This window comes from Anarrhichthys ocellatus, unplaced genomic scaffold (assembly GCF_004355925.1).
Source record: "Anarrhichthys ocellatus isolate YVR2014 unplaced genomic scaffold, GSC_Weel_1.0 scaffold17, whole genome shotgun sequence".
Classification (NCBI taxonomy): Eukaryota; Metazoa; Chordata; class Actinopteri; order Perciformes; family Anarhichadidae; genus Anarrhichthys; species Anarrhichthys ocellatus.
The window spans coordinates 6,244,405-6,261,486 of NW_022280047.1; the positions used below are offsets into that span (position 1 = coordinate 6,244,405).

The window sequence follows — 17,082 nt, forward strand, 5'->3', positions numbered from 1 at the left end:
ATATAGATATATATAGATATATATAGATATATATCTATATATATATAGATATATATATAGATATATATCTATATATATATAGATATAGATATATCTATAGATATAGATATATCTATATAGATATAGCAGAATCTTTGTTGGCTTTGTAATCATTACTTTTTTGGCGGATTGAATGTGCGTTATTGGAAATATGTATCTATGTAATTGTATTGTATGTCTAATGGCTAATTCATTTTTTAGAAGAAAAAAAAATGTTATTTACATGTTTGTTTTTGTTTGCTTTTTTTAAGAGGAGAATGTAAGTTTCGTTTCTCAGCAACGAAACATTGTTCAGCGTCAGAACGACATAAAGAGGAATATCATTATCCAGAAACACATTAGTCAGTATGCCAGTACTTATAGTAGCCAATTTGTTAAATTGACTTTTTATATGGAAACACTGCAGACTGAATCCAATCTACAGGGCTAATTGTAATAGTTTAGTGTTTAACTGGCTTCAGGAACAGAGCACTTGTCATATAGGTGTAATCACATCACTCATTGATTCTTATTCTTCAATATTTAACTTAATCACACTGCGTCTCAATAAATATTTATTAACTTTGAGATTTCTTAGTGTACTGCAGCCCTTGTGATCCTGAGCACTCCCCACCCCACCACCTTAATACGCTTTATTTAACAAGCACAGCTAGAACGAGGTGGATAGCAGGCAGGTTAAGTGTTGCTTTGGCTCAGATTTTGTATAAAAAAAAAATCTTATTAAGGATGTATTTATCTGATTGTTTGTGCTATTAGATGGGAATGCCATCACCCTCAACACCGCCCCAATAGAAACTCAGTATTGTAGTCTGTCAGAGTCAGCGTGTACACAAAAGAAGACTCAACCATTTGGCCATGGTGCATTCACAGGTGCTTTTATATTTCTGTTGTTTTTTTGTTTTTTTTTTACTTTGTTTCAATCTTGAATGCCACCATTTCATTAAAATGTACAGTATTATTTTAGACTTTATTTATGAAATGACAACATTACACAGAAAAAAACAACAGTTCACATGTACATATTGCCTTATTGAATAAGCCGTGCCTCTGAAGTGACGCTAGTGCAGCCCATAATGTCCTAATGTGCAGCTGGAGGAGTGTTTGTTATAGCTTAGTGGTCTCTCTTTGTTATTCTGTGCTATAAGAAGCCCTGAAGTGTAGCTAATATATAACAGCATTACAGGACATTATAAGAACATAACGAGTGAATTGAAATCTGAACATACCTTCTATTGATTTCACGATATGGTCGCATCAGATTCATGTCTTAAAACTCACGTCATAGTGCGTTGTCATGCATTAAACAGCCTGATGTGACTACGATGAAACCACATAGCATCAGGATGTGTACGTGCCACGATCTGGACTCTAATCCACCACCAGCCACCTGTGGAGTGTTTGGCTGTACCAGCCACTTTGGCAGGCAACCAGCCCTCCCTCGGAGGTCCTGTTGTTTTCAGATATTTCAGCTGGCCGGTGAAATTTCTTACAAGGATGATTGATTTTGGCAGTCAACAACCGCTTCAACAAGTTCATTTCCAGCCCAACTCACAGTGAGAATTGAGTAAATCTTGCGATAACCACGTCTCAACAGCAGGGCCCAATAGGAAAAAACTAGGGGGCCAACTTTTCACACATTTCACTGAATGCTAAAAAAAAAATAAAAATGGTGTTAATGAGATTCTGCTTGTTGCTAGAGGAGATGTTTTGAAGATGGACTGTAGTTTCAACTTATCAGTGTTGATGGTCACTTGTTGTAGACTTGCAGTAATCAGTAACTTGTGTCCCTGCTGTGATAAAGTGCTTATTTACACTGTCTCTGCTGCTTAAAGGGAAAATCCTTGTTTAAACAATTCACACTGCATTCAACCCGGTGAGCAGAAACCGCCTGGCACAAGTTTGTGAGCTTCAAAGAGTAATAAAAAGATGAAAAAACAGACTAACTACTATTCGTGTTTTGGTTTAGCTTATTTACATCATAAGAAATACATTGTACTGGCATAAATACAAACGATAATTTGATAATTTTGACAGATAAATACGAGCCACAAAGGACTCTTTTCCGAGCCTCGTGAGTGACTCGTTCACATCATTACTCTGAGGGAGCACATGCGAGTTGTATTCAGGCTGGATTTTCCCTTTAAGAGACTCCAGCTGGTGTTGACAGTTTGAATCCTCTGTTGCTGTTCAAGTATCATGCGGTATGTTAATGAGCAGCGCAGTGTTACCTATACAGTATATTGAGGACTGCGTCGTGTAGAACTACATGGTTGAGTTTTGGAAACACAACTTTACATAAACTGCTCTCTCTCTCAGACGCTTCATCTGATTGCTTTCATTCTGACTCATTGATGACACAGTGCTATTATAGTGATCTCCAATTATTGTAGTGTAAAATGTTTCTTGTTCCATAAACTGGCACTCCATCAACATGTTTCTGAATGAAACGCCATGTTTCTTTTCAAATGTGTGTCGACTGGTGATTTCAATGATACATATATAATTTCAGATATTTCTACAAAGTGGGCAATTTAATGCCTCTAAATCGATGTCATTCCTCCCCACCATACTACCGGCCAGATTCCTAAGTCAAGTTGTATTTGAACTATTATTACAAACCTCTGTCAAGCACTGCAAATATAATTAAAGTGAACACATATTTGGTTCTTGTAAAGTTGAATCATATCTACCAACGGTAAGTTAGAGGTTAATTTTCTCCCTGTTATCATGAGTGTTTTAATATTTTACATGCTCAAAAAGAGAACAGAGACAACTGAATACTTTGAGAGAAATAGGAAAACATAGCTGGCAGGGAGCCAACTTTGTTTACCTCCTGGTTCAGCCAACAGACCCTCCCACCTGTTCCCGCTGATGATAACATGTTGAGTCTTTCTGTTGTGGTGAATGTTCTTGTTGCAAAGCAATCATGATGATTCAAAGTAGCCTGGGCTTCTGTACGCATTGAGAACGTTGTTCCAAAAAAAAGGACACAAGTGTGGAGAAGCGGAGAGTAAATTGCACACAAAAAAACCTGAAGACTGCTTGTGGTTATTTGTCAAGGTTAGCTCTATACTCAACAATTGTAATTAATTTATATATTTTAATGTGTGGATGAATGTAAAGCACTGGTTACACATACACTGTTCATCATTCTCACATTCTTAGTGAATTATGATTTATGTTTGTTACTGATGCTAATATAATCGAGGACTGCACGCACATACAGATATTTAAAAGATAAAAATGAGACACAGAGAATGAGATGTTTTTTTGTCTTAGTTTTGTGAAAAACTTACAGTATTTTAAAGGCGGTCTGAGGCAAACTTGGCTGTAATCATTCTCTTAAAAGAACGATTTCACATTAGAGTAACTGCTCACTTTATTTGTGGATTGAAGAACGAGACTGTAGTTTACTTCAGTTCCACGACTATTTGATGTAGTTTATTATTATATCATTATCGTGTACCCCTCTAGAAAAATGAGAAAGGAAAATCACCATATTATTCCTACAGTCATAGGCCTACATTGTATTTATTTGTATTAACTATGACCATATATCTTCTTTCTATCTTTGTGTTCTTTCATTTGATATTAACATGAACTTATTTATACATAGTTTGATCTCCCAGTTTGTTTTGTTTTTTTTGCCCCTCTTTTGCATTTTTTAATGATACTGAGCACTGATCTGTGACACTCACCTCATTGACTAACATTACTGCTTCCTCTGCTTTCTCTAACAAGATTAAAAGTGTTGAAAATACTAGCTTTTCTTATAAAGCCAGTATACACCTCAGACACCCATGCATTCACTCACAGTTGGCCTTCCTGACCCCTAGTGGTCGTTAGGAGACATGGCAGTGTCCGAGGATGCACCGAAGCAGCATCGAAACTATGGAGGAAGCTGCCCGCACTGAACTCAGTGTTACGTCTGATGTGTAACATAACAAAGCTATTTGCAGATGTCAGTCATGTCATCAGGGCCAGTTTATCCAAGCCAGGCCCACTGCTCCTACTTTTCTTGGCTTTTGCTGCATTCTTCGACTGAAGCATGAGTGAGTGCCCCTTCTCTACCGTTCTTAGTTCTCATTATTCATCATGTCACAGCCAAGTCAACACCGCCGGCCCGCTGCGGATGTTAACTTCCCATGTATCCCTTTCTATCTACCAGTGCCACGCCCTCCCGAGATAAAGTTCAACAAGTGTCCTCCTGCATCAGATCAACCGCAGCACCTTGTCAAAGCGGGTCAACGCCTTTTATTCCTAAAAAAAAATTTAACTAAACTCTGGACTTTCCATTTATTTGAAGGATTCCCTGTTTGAACCGCGGGATATTCAACATTTTTCTTCCTCCACATTCTGCTTTTGTCACTTAAGAGAAAGAAGAAGAAGAAGAAGAAGAAGGCGGCGCCACGTTTCAAAGATGCTCCGCGTCCATTCCCACTGACTTTGTGAAGCGAGTGAGTGGAGAAGACGGCGCGCGCGCACACCTTTGCGGGCCTTTGAAGCATTTTTAACGGTGACAGTAAAAAAAAAAAAAAAAAAAAGGGCTCATCGGTCAGTCTGAACGATGGCCGGGTGTTGCGTGTCGGCGGAGGACAAAGAGAACCAGAGGATCAACGAGGAGATCGAGAAGCAGCTGCGGAGAGACAAGAAGGACTCTCGCAGGGAGCTGAAGCTGCTGCTGTTAGGTGAGCATCACTGGCGGGGACCGGGGGTTCAAACCCGGAGGGTGACTTCGGGTTTAGAGGGGTAAAGTAGGGCTATAGCCTGAAAGGGGATGCAACTCTTAGCGCGTACCTACATACTTATCTGTTCTGCCCAAATGCCATGAAATACTTTTGCAAAGCTCTTTAAAATGTTCCTTTGAGTGAATACTTCGCTGCTTCCTGGCCACACCTGGACGTGCAGGTGTCACGGCAGGTGGGACAGCACTCAGCAGCCATTCGACTGAACTCTATTTGAATTATAATAAGGTGTTATGATTTAGGAATAAGCAGGCACTTTACAAGGCGCGTCCCTTCCCTGTCTTTTAAGATGTTTGATGGGTTGAATTGATGTACATTTCCTATCTCCTCATTCTGGTCTCCGGATGTGGTGCAGCGCGCGCTGTCTGTCCCCGAGGGTTCAGGCTCGACCGCCATAGTCGTATAGCTATACCGTTAATATTCAGTACCGTGGAGAATTTCCAAGCTTAAGTCATTTAGTCTACTGGACTCGTTCAGTTCTCAGCTGCCACGGACATATTGAAAACAGTCACAGGCAGAGAGCTTAAGAGGAGTTTTAAAGTGTGCGAGTTTCCAGGAATGTCTACAGAAACTAAAACGAGCGCACTCATTTCCAGATAAGCTCCCTCAGAGAGCTGCGCGGTGGAGGATTCCTGTTTGCTCCATGGTGGACTGGAGACACGTGGGAGTTTTCTCTTCCTCTGTTGGGATAAACTCCAGCCTCATCTGAGCATTAGCAGACAAAAGGGAGTAAAGAATATAACATAGTGAGGGGGAAATATGAATGTGATGCCCAGGAGTCATTTATCCGTACAGCAGACAGACAGTGTGAGTTCCAGGGGGACTTTTTAAACACTGTGGGGTCTTTCCTTTACTTCAGGGACACAGCTCACTTCCTGGTCTGAGTTCACTGACTTGCTCATGGACACTTTCAGCTGGCCGGTTGAGAAAGAGCTTGAGGCTTGACCCTTTCAGTGCTGTGATACCGTGTCCTATGTTCACTTTTTGAAGCTTTGGCAGCCCAGCGCGGCAGATCAGAGAATAGCCACATGGCATCTCAAAGAGCCTCCATGACCGTCAGCGCTCTGGACACAACCCGTTCTACTGCAGCAGTGCGGGGAGCCCCTCAGGGGACCGGAGCCACTGTCAAGGTCTGGGTCAGTGGTGTGACAGAAAGCCATAACTAGCTGCTGCGGGCACGCCTCATGCAAAAGTCATGCAAATCCAGCCCTGAGCAGGACATGAGCAGTGGGTCTGCCTCCACTGCTCTCTGAGAAAAAGGGCTACACACAATTTATTAGAATCCACATTTGATTTGCTTGAAAATCATTTTCCCGGCTCACTCGAACGGTAGATGACTCACGAATTATTGGTGGATATGATCAGAAAAAGGGGGTACGCATTAAACATTCAGCATGATGTGGATTGTGGTTCAGTGCATGCTGCTTCAAAACTCAGTTACTATAAGAGCTGCTGGGGAAGTTCTGAGAGATGTATGTGGAGGGGAAAAAACACGGGAACGAGTCAGTGGTCTGGTGAAACGGATGAACAGAGCTCTCGCCTCCTACTAGTTCAGAATGCAGCAGCTGTGAGCTTCTGATTGGTCTCTCCATTAGCTCCCCGTTTGATTTACAATGGATTAGAATATTTTACTGATCACCTCTAGAGCACGTCTGGGTCTGATTCAAGCTATAGAGGAGAAATGTTGACTCATACAAGTCTGTCTGCAGCCTCAGAATCAGTGACTTTCTTTAACACTTCTTAAAGGTTCTCTATTCGACATTCAGAGCATTAGCAGCACGTTTCCCCTTCAGGTAAACACTGTTAGCTCCGTCAGCGCTGCTGCTGTTGTTTGCACTGTTAGCACCTTTAGCTACGAGCCTTTTCAGCCGAGGTAGTCAAAATGCTTTAAAACCCATTTTTATATTTTGGCTGTTATATTGTCTTCTGAGTCATCTTTTGCTTTGTCTGTCAAAGCACTTTATAGACTTTAAAAGGGTGCTATATACATACAGTTATTATTATTATTAATATTATTATTAACTGTCTGTTTAGCAGGACTTAGTATATCACGTCACCAGAAAAAAGATGACGTTAGTCATCAAAGCTCAGGATTCAGTGGAACTATTGAAACCTTTCGACATTGAAAACACACTATTGTGTACCGTCTGAAACACACAATGTGCATTGTGTCTCTTTGGTTCTTACCCTGTAGATTTTTGGGATATATAATATAGCAATTAGATGACAAAAGTATCAAGTCATGTGTAATCTACTGTGTGTACCCGGTCAGAGTGACTCAGAGCTCTCATTAGGACGGTCACAGTCAGGTCCCCGGAGAGGACGAGTGGGAGTGAAGGAAAGATCAACACGTTCTGCCTCTTCTGTCCATTCAGCAGCCGGACATGGAAATCTGTAGCACGATGAGCACATGTCAACACCGCTCCACACAATCCAATACACGAGTAGCTATTGGTCACTTGGTTCAGTGGATTGAGAGGAAAGGCTGCTTTTGCATGGATTCTTTGCAACCTCTTTAGTTCAGCGTGACTATTATACAGCTGTTGTGCCTGAGAAGGAATATAGCCGACTGGAATATCTGAGAAACAGTCAAAAGTTAAATATAGACCATGTCGAACGAGTACACTGACAAGTTTATAAGCGGCATCGAATCAGAGGTTGTTTTTGTGTGATGGCTGCCACACAGTTCAAACAAACTACAACTTTTTGGAGTGACTTCTTCTTTTGTGCCCCACGTTTTCCTCCAAAACCTCACTTAGTAGGTTTATTTCATTATTTCTTTTGACCGAATTTCTATTGGTTTTCCTTTTTGCAGTCATTACGGAGGACACATCACATGTGAAAAACAAGTAACTAAACATAGTGTTGGCATTGCTCAACACATCTACATCTAGTTATTAAGGTAATCACATATTATAAAAGGTAGATACCTTTACACTCACATAGTGGAATTCTATTAAAATTTCAAATATAATTTGATTGCAGATTATTATAAAGAATTGTCCAACCTTCAACTTCATATAATTCTAATTATAACTTAATTAAAATGTCAGTTTCAGTTGCAAAAAAAAAAAAAAGAAGAGATAACTACGAGAGTTGCAGCGTGGGTTCCCTCCCGGTTCTCCGGCTTCCTCCCACAGTCCACAGACATGCAGCTCAGGTTATTTGGAGACTTGAAAATTGCCCGTAGGTGTGAATGTTTGTCTGTCTCTACATGTGCCCTGCGATAAACTGGCGACCTGTCCAGGGTGTACCCTGCCTTCGCCCAATGTCAGCTGGGATCGGCTCCAGATCCCCGCGACCCTGAACAGGATAAGCGGTTTGGATAATGAATGAATGAATGAACTACGAGAGTGTGACAGGAGAGAGGAGTTCTTATTTCAGCAATCATTCACAGAGCCGGCGTCACAAGGAAGGGTGTGTACACACACACACACACACACACACACGTGTTCCCCCACGACAAATCAAATGATCTTCATGAGGGAAATCAGTGGAGCCATTTAAACAGTACTTCATCTGTAAGTGATTCAGGACTCAATTTGTATGTGTTTTCATACATTTTAGAGAGAACATTAAGAGAAGAAAGCCATACGTGATGGTCAACATTCACTGATCAGGTAAAACGGAGTGACAGGCCAACAGATGCAAAGAGCTTAGAAATGTGGACACAGCACTGGGTGCTTGTATGTCTGTGTCTGTATGACCTTTTACAGCATACGTTAGTTGATGAATCAGTTGTTTGAATATAATGATTGATGATTCAACAATGGAACATCAGCTCCAAACAAAAAGAAAAGTCGGATGTTAGCGCCACTGAAATAACGACACCAAATGCAACATTAAAGACGGACATGTCACAAAAAGAATGAACTTCACGAGCTTACATGAATCCTACTCGACCCTTTGAGTGAGCGGACTCTCTCTCTGAACAAGTAAAGCACAGCAGACCTGCAGGATCACGATTTGCCTCCATCTCAGGATTTACCTGCCTGTCTTGCCCCAAACCTCCCCCCCACCCCCCACCCCCAAGAAACTTGACTTGTAAACAAGGTGCATTCAAATGCAGACAATTTGTCTCAGCCTTGTTTGCAAAGATGTAAAGACTCAAGTATTCATGAAGCCATGCAAAACAGCCAGGAAACCACAAGACTGCTGGTACCACTCAGAGTCCTCACAGAGCCTCCACACACTTTGCTGACAGGCAGGGATACAGATGCAGGTGTATAGTTTCACACACACACAGACACACACAGACACACACACGTCAACTTTCAATATTCAGGTCTGGCAACAAACACATTTGTTAAACAAATACATTCAGCATCATGTGGCCTGAAAGAGAAAATTAGGAGCTTTAGCTGTGAGAACTGAGGAGGAACATGACAGACCGAGAATCTGTGTGTGTGTGTGTGGGTGTGTGTGTGTGTGTGTGTGTTTTCAACATAGACAGTGAACATGTGAGGGAGTGCATTTATAATTTCTTGTCATTAAATGTACCTAGAGTGTCTGTGTCTGTTTAACTGTCAGAGGAAAGCCGGTTTGTGTCCAAACCCACGCCACTCTATTGCCCTGCGGCATATTTAAATACAAAGGAGACAACGCTATAGTATCTAACTCCAATCCGACTCCTCGTCTCAAGTTGCACAGACAGAGATGAGTGTGAAAAGACATGACTGGAGTTGAGCCCGGCTGTATTCAACAGGTACCGGAGAGAGTGGAAAGAGTACCTTCATCAAACAAATGAGGATTATCCACGGAGGAGGATACACAGATGAGGACAAGAAGAGCTATGCCAAACTGGTCTACCAGAACATCTTCACCTCCATGCAGACCATGACCCGAGCCATGGAGGCGCTGAGCATCTCTTTCGCTGATCCACAGAACCAGGTACCGTACAGACACTGTCGAACTGGGTTCCGCTCCTTTTCCTACCAGTTAGCTCTTATGTTTGGAGTTTATTTTGGCAAATGTTTGTCTTTGTCTGTCACGCCGCGTGCATGGAGTCCCTTTAAAGTGGGACGACCCACTCTCTGATCGTCTGTGTGTCCATACAGAGCCATGCAAACTCGGTTCTGGAGGTGGAAGTGGATAAGGTGGAGGAGTTCCATGAAAGCCTCGCGGTGGCCATCAGGAGTCTGTGGGACGATGCAGGGATACAGCAGTGCTACAACAGACGCAGAGAGTACCAGCTGTCCGACTCCACCAAATAGTGAGCATTGGACACGCGGTACAGATTGTAACTTGTTGAGATTCTACTCTCTACAGCTCTGTCATGTAGTTCCCACAGATGTTACAGAGTGTAGACAAAACATCAAGGTAAAGCCTCAACTCCACAGAATAAGGTCTAGAAATAATAAACTGGTCAGTTTGACACACACACACACACACACACACACACACACACACTCCATGAATTTATTATGCTTAACAACCTGCAGGAAATTGATTTTCAATTCAAAATTACACATAGGTTTGTTTTTTACTATGCTGATTCCTAGAATATTTAAATCTAACTACTCGTAGCACCACATAAATAAGTAAAGGAATATGGGACTCTGTATTTCTCTACCAGATGTTTTGGGGAGAAGGCTTTGAGCATTTAGTTGTTAAATGTTGGCAGATAAAATGTATAAAAACCCACCCTCTTTATCTTGCTGTGTCAATCCGGCTGCCGCGTTCTGTTATTACAAAAAGAAACATTAATGAGCACAGACGGCGTCCCTTCTGACCACACAGACGAGCACCTGCTCGTAGAGAAACACAAATTAGCATAATTAAATATCCTGTTGTTTTTTTTGTCACGCTACAGTCGATCCAGATAAAAGGAAAGAAAAAGAAAGGGAACCGTTTTTAGCCTGTGGTTGCTATTTTAAGCTATGCAAATGCCGCGTGTACTAAAATACACTGTATTTGTACTTCTCTGCTGAAGCAAAACTCTTTTCCAATAGTTTCAACTTCCCCTCAATGTCTCACAAACCCACACTCACACAGTCAATACTTACCAAGGTGACGATGTACAGATAACTGCATGCAATCCACATGTATGTGCATTCACTCTAATATACATATGATCACATCACTTTATTTTATGGGACGATGAATCAGGTTTCTCCTGTTATGTCGCTTCCTACCTGTTTCAATAGCTACGGAATTCCCCCACTCTATTATCCTCCTTTAGATTTCCTCTCCTTTTACTCATTTTCTCCCTTTTTTTCCAGCTATCTCACCGACCTGGATCGCATTTCTCAACCCTCTTACATACCCGACCTGCAGGACATCCTCAGAGTCCGAGTGCCGACCACGGGAATCATCGAATACCCCTTCGACATGGAGAATGTCATCTTCAGGTGAGATATAACATACCAGTGTAACAGGAAATGTCTTATGTTTGTCGCATTGGACCAGGAGGCATCACAGGGGATGTTGCATACCTTTTTGTGCTGTTGTTGCTGCAGGATGGTGGACGTGGGGGGCCAGAGGTCCGAGAGGAGGAAATGGATCCACTGCTTTGAGAACGTCACCTCCATCATCTTCCTGGTGGCGCTCAGTGAGTACGACCAGGTGCTGGCTGAGTGCGACAACGAGGTGAGAGTTCAGCTCAACAGCAGATCTGTTCCAGACGTTGACCCCTTGTCATTTGTTGCCGCTTTACATGCTGCCATTTTCATTTCAGAACCGTATGGAGGAGAGCAAGGCTCTGTTCAAAACCATCATCACCTATCCCTGGTTCCAGCGCTCCTCCGTCATACTGTTCCTCAACAAGACCGATATCCTCAAGGAGAAGATCATGCACTCTCACGTAGCCACCTACTTCCCTGAATTCACAGGTTAGTTAGTTAGTTAGTGCGTGCGATGTACAACTCATTCGCCAGTTTAGTAGGAACAGCTAAATGCAGTCTGATACAACAGACCTGCATACTGAGAGGCATTTCTGTTTTGTCCACAGTCAGTAATTAGTTATTATCAATGAGGACAGGCTAAACGAGCCACTCTTTATAATTCTGTAAAGTTCAACTACATCCTCGTGCACTGAGAAACGTTCTCTGGACCAGCATGCCTTTTATTTTTGTCACATTTGGTCTCTCATCACTTTGTAAATGTTCAGAGAAGCTCGACTATTTTTTTTTTTTTTTTTTATTTACTTAAAACGTATTGAAATAATATCAAACCTGAATTGCAGGACCTCAGCAGGATACGACATCTGCTCAAGAATTCATCCTGAAAATGTACCAAGAACAAAACCCAGACAAGGACAAGCAGCTGTACCCTCACTTTACCTGCGCCACGGACACAGAAAACATCCGCTTCGTCTTCGTGGCCGTCAAAGACACCATCCTCAGACACAACCTGAAGGAGTTCAATCTGGTGTGAAAGGGAGGACAGACATGAGGAGAGCCAAGATAGGAGAATTACTTAACACACAGCATTACAGGGCTTGTTTCTTGGCTGGCTAAACAGAGAACAATTAGATCCACTGAAAAGATTTATGGTTTCTTTAATCCAAAGATTTAAATATTTTTCGTTTTTTGTGCCTGTAAAAATCCAGCCAAAGAGAATACTAACATGTAACAGACCGCTTTCCTTAGTTATAGTGTCTGAAATGCAGATTTTGTGTGTTTTGTATATTCCAGCCTTTTAGAAATGTGCTGTAAGAAAATGATACTTTGCAGTAGAAGTAAGAATGTGAAAGTCAGTGGGAAGTAATGTCGTTTACCTATTGTGTGGGCTACTTATTTTATTACTTTTAAAAATACAGTTATCAGAAATAGGATCCAAGTATACAATTTCTGCAAGAATCCCATTAGTCGTGAGTTTGGTGTTTTAATATTGTCTCGATGTTTTTTTTTTCCCCTCACACTGAGCATCGTGTCTGCTTTTGCCTGCAAGTGCCTTATTTACTCAGGACAGTCAGTTAGATGTAAATAATCCAAGTTGTGCTTTCGAAAACTCTTCTCAACCGTTTATTCTTTGGAGAAATGGAAGTTATATTTATGGTTATTTTCAATAAAGAATTATAGTTACTTAATTAAGAGTGCATTTTGTGTGCTTGAGATTTTCTGGGTACAAGAGATACACTTGAAACACATTTTATTATTATTTATTTTATTTTTTTTCAAACAGTGGGGGAAACACATGAAGCCACTGCAGTGAACACTCTGCTCATAAATGACAAACATTACTGGCAACATAAATATTAAGTCTTATTAAAACTGCTATGCACCCAAAACCAAAAAATATACATCAGCGTAAACAGCAGCTGTTAATAATTTGCATTAATTTCTTTGAAATATACTTTTCTCTGCATAAATCATCAACATAGTTAACAGAGTTGGCATTGCATAAGTGTAGTATAAAAACCTAAAAATCACAAAATGACAATCTGTAACGCCGTAATACAGACTATTGTGTTAGATGGTTATATACAGATATACTTCATTAGATCAATATACAGCTCGATAGTACGGTATAAAAATAGCATGCGGCTCTAAATCACACACTGAACAGTCTTCATCTAACAGAAATGTATTTAACAAGAGGAGAAATGGAGATTACGTGAGAGCAAAAGGAAACGGGTTTGAAAACAGCACATTTTAAATCGTGTGTGACAGAGGCCTATCAAAACAATTGAATTAGTTTCCCTTTTATATAATCCAGTAAAAACAACAGTGAACAACATTAAATGTGCGACAACAACAACGGGTGATTTGGCCTCACTGTTATTCAAGCTTCTACAGCAAAACACAACTTGGAATATGTTCAATAATCAAAATGAGTGACTTAATGTGTATTTGATGGAGTCTGGCTAAAGGTTGTGTTATCGTTTCATTAAAGAGATCATCAGAAATCAACTGTGTGTGAAAAGATGAGTGCAATCAGAGTGAAGACAGTGAGGCGATGTTTGGTTCAGTGTATTCTGAGCTTCTGTGGTAAATGAATGGAAGTCAGCCGTTCATTTCTAGCACTTCCGTAAGCATGCGCGCACACACACACACACACACACACACACACACACACACAGAGCATCGTTTACCATGACTCACACGTGGAGGTTAACCAAAGTGGCATGCAGTAAAGAACAAAGGCACTGACACACACACACAGACTTTGTGTGCGTTTTATTTTGTTAAATTATGATCGTTTCTCGCTCTTCTTGATGAGTCAGTATTTGGGTAAACTGTCTCTTGCATCGTCCAATCTGGCAAGAACCCACTGAAAACAAATAGGAACCAAAGTTAGAACTCATTTCTGTGACTAGTATTTCAACTGATGACACAAGGAAACAAGTTCCACGACAACAAGTGGGCTAGTTTGAATATAAATAGACAATCAGGCATTTCTTAAACACATGAACAATAAAAAAATGAATCTATATATAGAATAAATAAAATAGGAGCATCTTTTTGCAGCATAGTCCAAATGGTCCACTCACCTTGGCTAACTCAGCATTCTTGAAGTTTATGATCTTCCCAAACTCCTTGGCATGGAAGACAGACTTCACTCTCTCCTGCAGAACACAACGTAACGTGTTTAATGCAACGATCTGCTAAATTATTGTTTAAACCTGTAAATCTGTTGATCAACAAGTCTCCTGAGGGGACAAAGTAAACTTCAGTTGTGAGAGTTTGCCATTGTACCTTGGCCTCGATGCGAAGTCGCCGGTCCTCTACAATCATTGGATCCTTGGTGAACTCTTCAAACAGATACTGCCATTCACAGGTCAGCTGGCCAAATGTGCCTTTGGTCACGAAAAATATTCCCCTGGAAAGGAAACCACAGCAAGGTTAGGCAAAGCGACAAACATGTCCTTTGAAGACTCCTGAGTAAAACCACACAATAATGAGGATTTACTGATTCCACACGTTCATGAGTGTTTGAGAACACGGTAGGAAAACCAAACGTAATGCTCACACACACAAAAGGAGAAAGTAGCCGAATCGGATGTTAACAACACTCACCTCTTGGTGATCATGAGGAAGTCGGACTCATTGACCTTGGCATGAGCGAAGTACCTGTACTTGGCAAAACGTCCATTCTCAATTTTCTGAAGAAATTAGAGGAAGAAAGTGAGTGAATATTTAAACAAACAGCAAGAATAAAAAAAAAAAAAAAGAAGCAACTAGCAGGATACCAACATGTATATGTTCCATGACAATTTACATACACAAAAAAACATTTTCCAACAACGGCACACTGTAAATATGTATCGGCTACAATGGCCGTCTGGACAATGGGATGATGGGATGAAAGAAAGAAAGATAATGGCAGGTAGGAGTTTAAAGTGTGAACACTTTATTGAGAAGAAGAGGGCAGTGAATGACAGAATGATAAAATGATAAAACAAGGATTAAGTAATAAAGAAAGTAGACAAATCTCTATGATTATGAGTTTTCTCCAACAGTGAATGAATGTCTAAAAAAACAAGACGAAATGTTTCCTTTGTGGCTTGTGAGAAAAAGATGAAAGAAAAGTGATGGATTAGATAATAAAACATAAAGACACATCAAGTCAACAAGCAACTAAAATATATGAAATGCATAGAAACACTTAAATTACTCTTTGGTTTGTTTCAATTTTTCAAACGTGAACTACAACTCTGGCACAGACTAAAGACAAAGCACTGACGCTACACTTCTGCTAGTTTTCCTCATCACACTCATCCTCTGAGTGAGTTCTTTGCCATTCACTGAAGGCCAACCTCTTCTGTGGACACGACAAGAGAGAAGAGTCAGGGTCAGTGCAGAGAGAACAGCGTTTCTACCCAGACAGCTACGTAGCGTCACATCGTCAAATAAAGACGGGTCAAAACCACTCACACCAAGTTGAGAGTGTGTTTGGCCTCGTCTCTCCTCCGTCAAAGAATTATTCTGCTGTAAATATACATTATATCTTCTTTATATATTTATCTCAAGACCAGTTCAATTTGCTTCCTTCCATTTGCTTTGCTGTCTAGAGTTTCCCACCCAAAGTATAAAGTAAATTCAATTAACTCAATCTATTTGAAGCCTATGTAACGAACTACAACAGAAACATAAAACACAAGCATGAAATGTGACATCTCGTGATTGGTAGTTTGCTTGTGTGATTGGTTCCAAATTAGGAGACTACTCTATCACGAACACATCGACACACACAAACTTAGCCTGAGTCTGAGGCTGGTGATTCAGATGGGTGACAAATTAAAGGGAAAACCTAAATGACACGAAGGGATGAACATGAGGGGCTACAGAATGGTTTGATGAACATCAAAATGACATGAATCACGTGCTATAGTCTTCGCAGTCACCAGCTCCCGACCAAACCAATGTCTTTGTTGGACAGCGCTCTGCACGGCCGTGCTCAAAGCGCCAGATGAGGGAACAACACTCCAGTAGAATCCAGACATTTTTAGACTCTTTACATGAGGAGCATCAAAGCTGTGCTGGAGGCTCGCTGTGGCCCGGCACCTCGATGGGACACTTTAATTTGTCACCTATCTGTAAATCTTCACTAGGAACCAAACAGTGTAGCGCTGACCTGACACTCACGATCAGAAACTTCCACCCACTCCATCCAGAATAACTGCTATGTCAGCAAAAGTAAGACCAACAAATGAAACAGAACTTAAACACTTGTCTCATGTTTTCTTTGGAACTAAAGGGGTTCTGAAACTTCTCTCTGGTTTTGCTTATGCGTATTTACTTTTGTTGCAAATGTGTTATTTTATGTTCTTACAGCCACGGATGTGAATTAATCAGTAAGAATTGAGCTCTCTCAGGATCCGTTAACAGGTAAGGCCAATACAATGGATAAAAAAAGTTTAAAGATAGTTAGAATAAAGCAGACTAACGGGAGGATGGTTTAAAAAATAAATAAATCCTATAATAACTCTATGTCCATATGCCTGTATGTACACTCACACAACTCTACTAGCAAAACTGGGCAAATAATTTAGAGTGCATAAACGATATTGTTTTAAAGCGTATGTTACTTTAAGTTTTCTTCATCTCTGTTAAATACAGCAGAGCATTAACCGGCTGTTATTTGCCCAGCCCTGACTGTGGAGTCGATAATGTAGAGACTTTTTTTGTCCTACCTGGAGCATCTGACTTCCGAGGCCCTCCCTCTCCTTATATGGTCGTATGACACCATCTTCGTGGATGAAGCGAGGAGGACGCAGAGAGGCGATGTCTTGTGAAGTCTCCGCTGCCCTGAAAACGAGACAAGACATGCAAATGTATTTTGAGACACAGCTTTTCTTACACACACACACACACACACACACACACACACACACACACACACACACACACACACA

At 41.0% G+C, this 17,082-nt stretch overlaps 2 protein-coding genes across 3 annotated transcripts in view; one reads left to right on the forward strand and one right to left on the reverse strand.

The window, feature by feature from the left end:
- Window positions 1-4,462: 4,462 nt before the first annotated feature.
- On the forward strand, window positions 4,463-12,903 carry gna14a (guanine nucleotide binding protein (G protein), alpha 14a). Its single transcript, XM_031856701.1, has 7 exons — window positions 4,463-4,727; window positions 9,490-9,674; window positions 9,842-9,996; window positions 11,006-11,134; window positions 11,243-11,372; window positions 11,461-11,614; window positions 11,968-12,903. The coding sequence occupies exons 1-7, from the start codon at window positions 4,607-4,609 to the stop codon at window positions 12,156-12,158; spliced, it is 1,065 nt and encodes a 354-aa protein (XP_031712561.1). The 5' UTR covers window positions 4,463-4,606; the 3' UTR covers window positions 12,159-12,903.
- A 360-nt stretch (window positions 12,904-13,263) lies between these two features.
- Window positions 13,264-17,082, reverse strand: part of vps13a (vacuolar protein sorting 13 homolog A) — a 34,729-nt gene continuing 30,910 nt past the window's right edge. For both annotated transcript variants that reach the window (XM_031856697.1, XM_031856696.1), the window contains 5 exons: window positions 16,861-16,975; window positions 14,744-14,829; window positions 14,423-14,546; window positions 14,218-14,292; window positions 13,264-13,997 (listed from right to left, as the gene is read on the reverse strand). In XM_031856697.1, coding sequence (XP_031712557.1) covers window positions 13,947-13,997; window positions 14,218-14,292; window positions 14,423-14,546; window positions 14,744-14,829; window positions 16,861-16,975 — 451 coding nt within the window. In that variant the 3' untranslated portion in view covers window positions 13,264-13,946. The remainder of the gene's footprint in view (window positions 13,998-14,217; window positions 14,293-14,422; window positions 14,547-14,743; window positions 14,830-16,860; window positions 16,976-17,082) is intronic.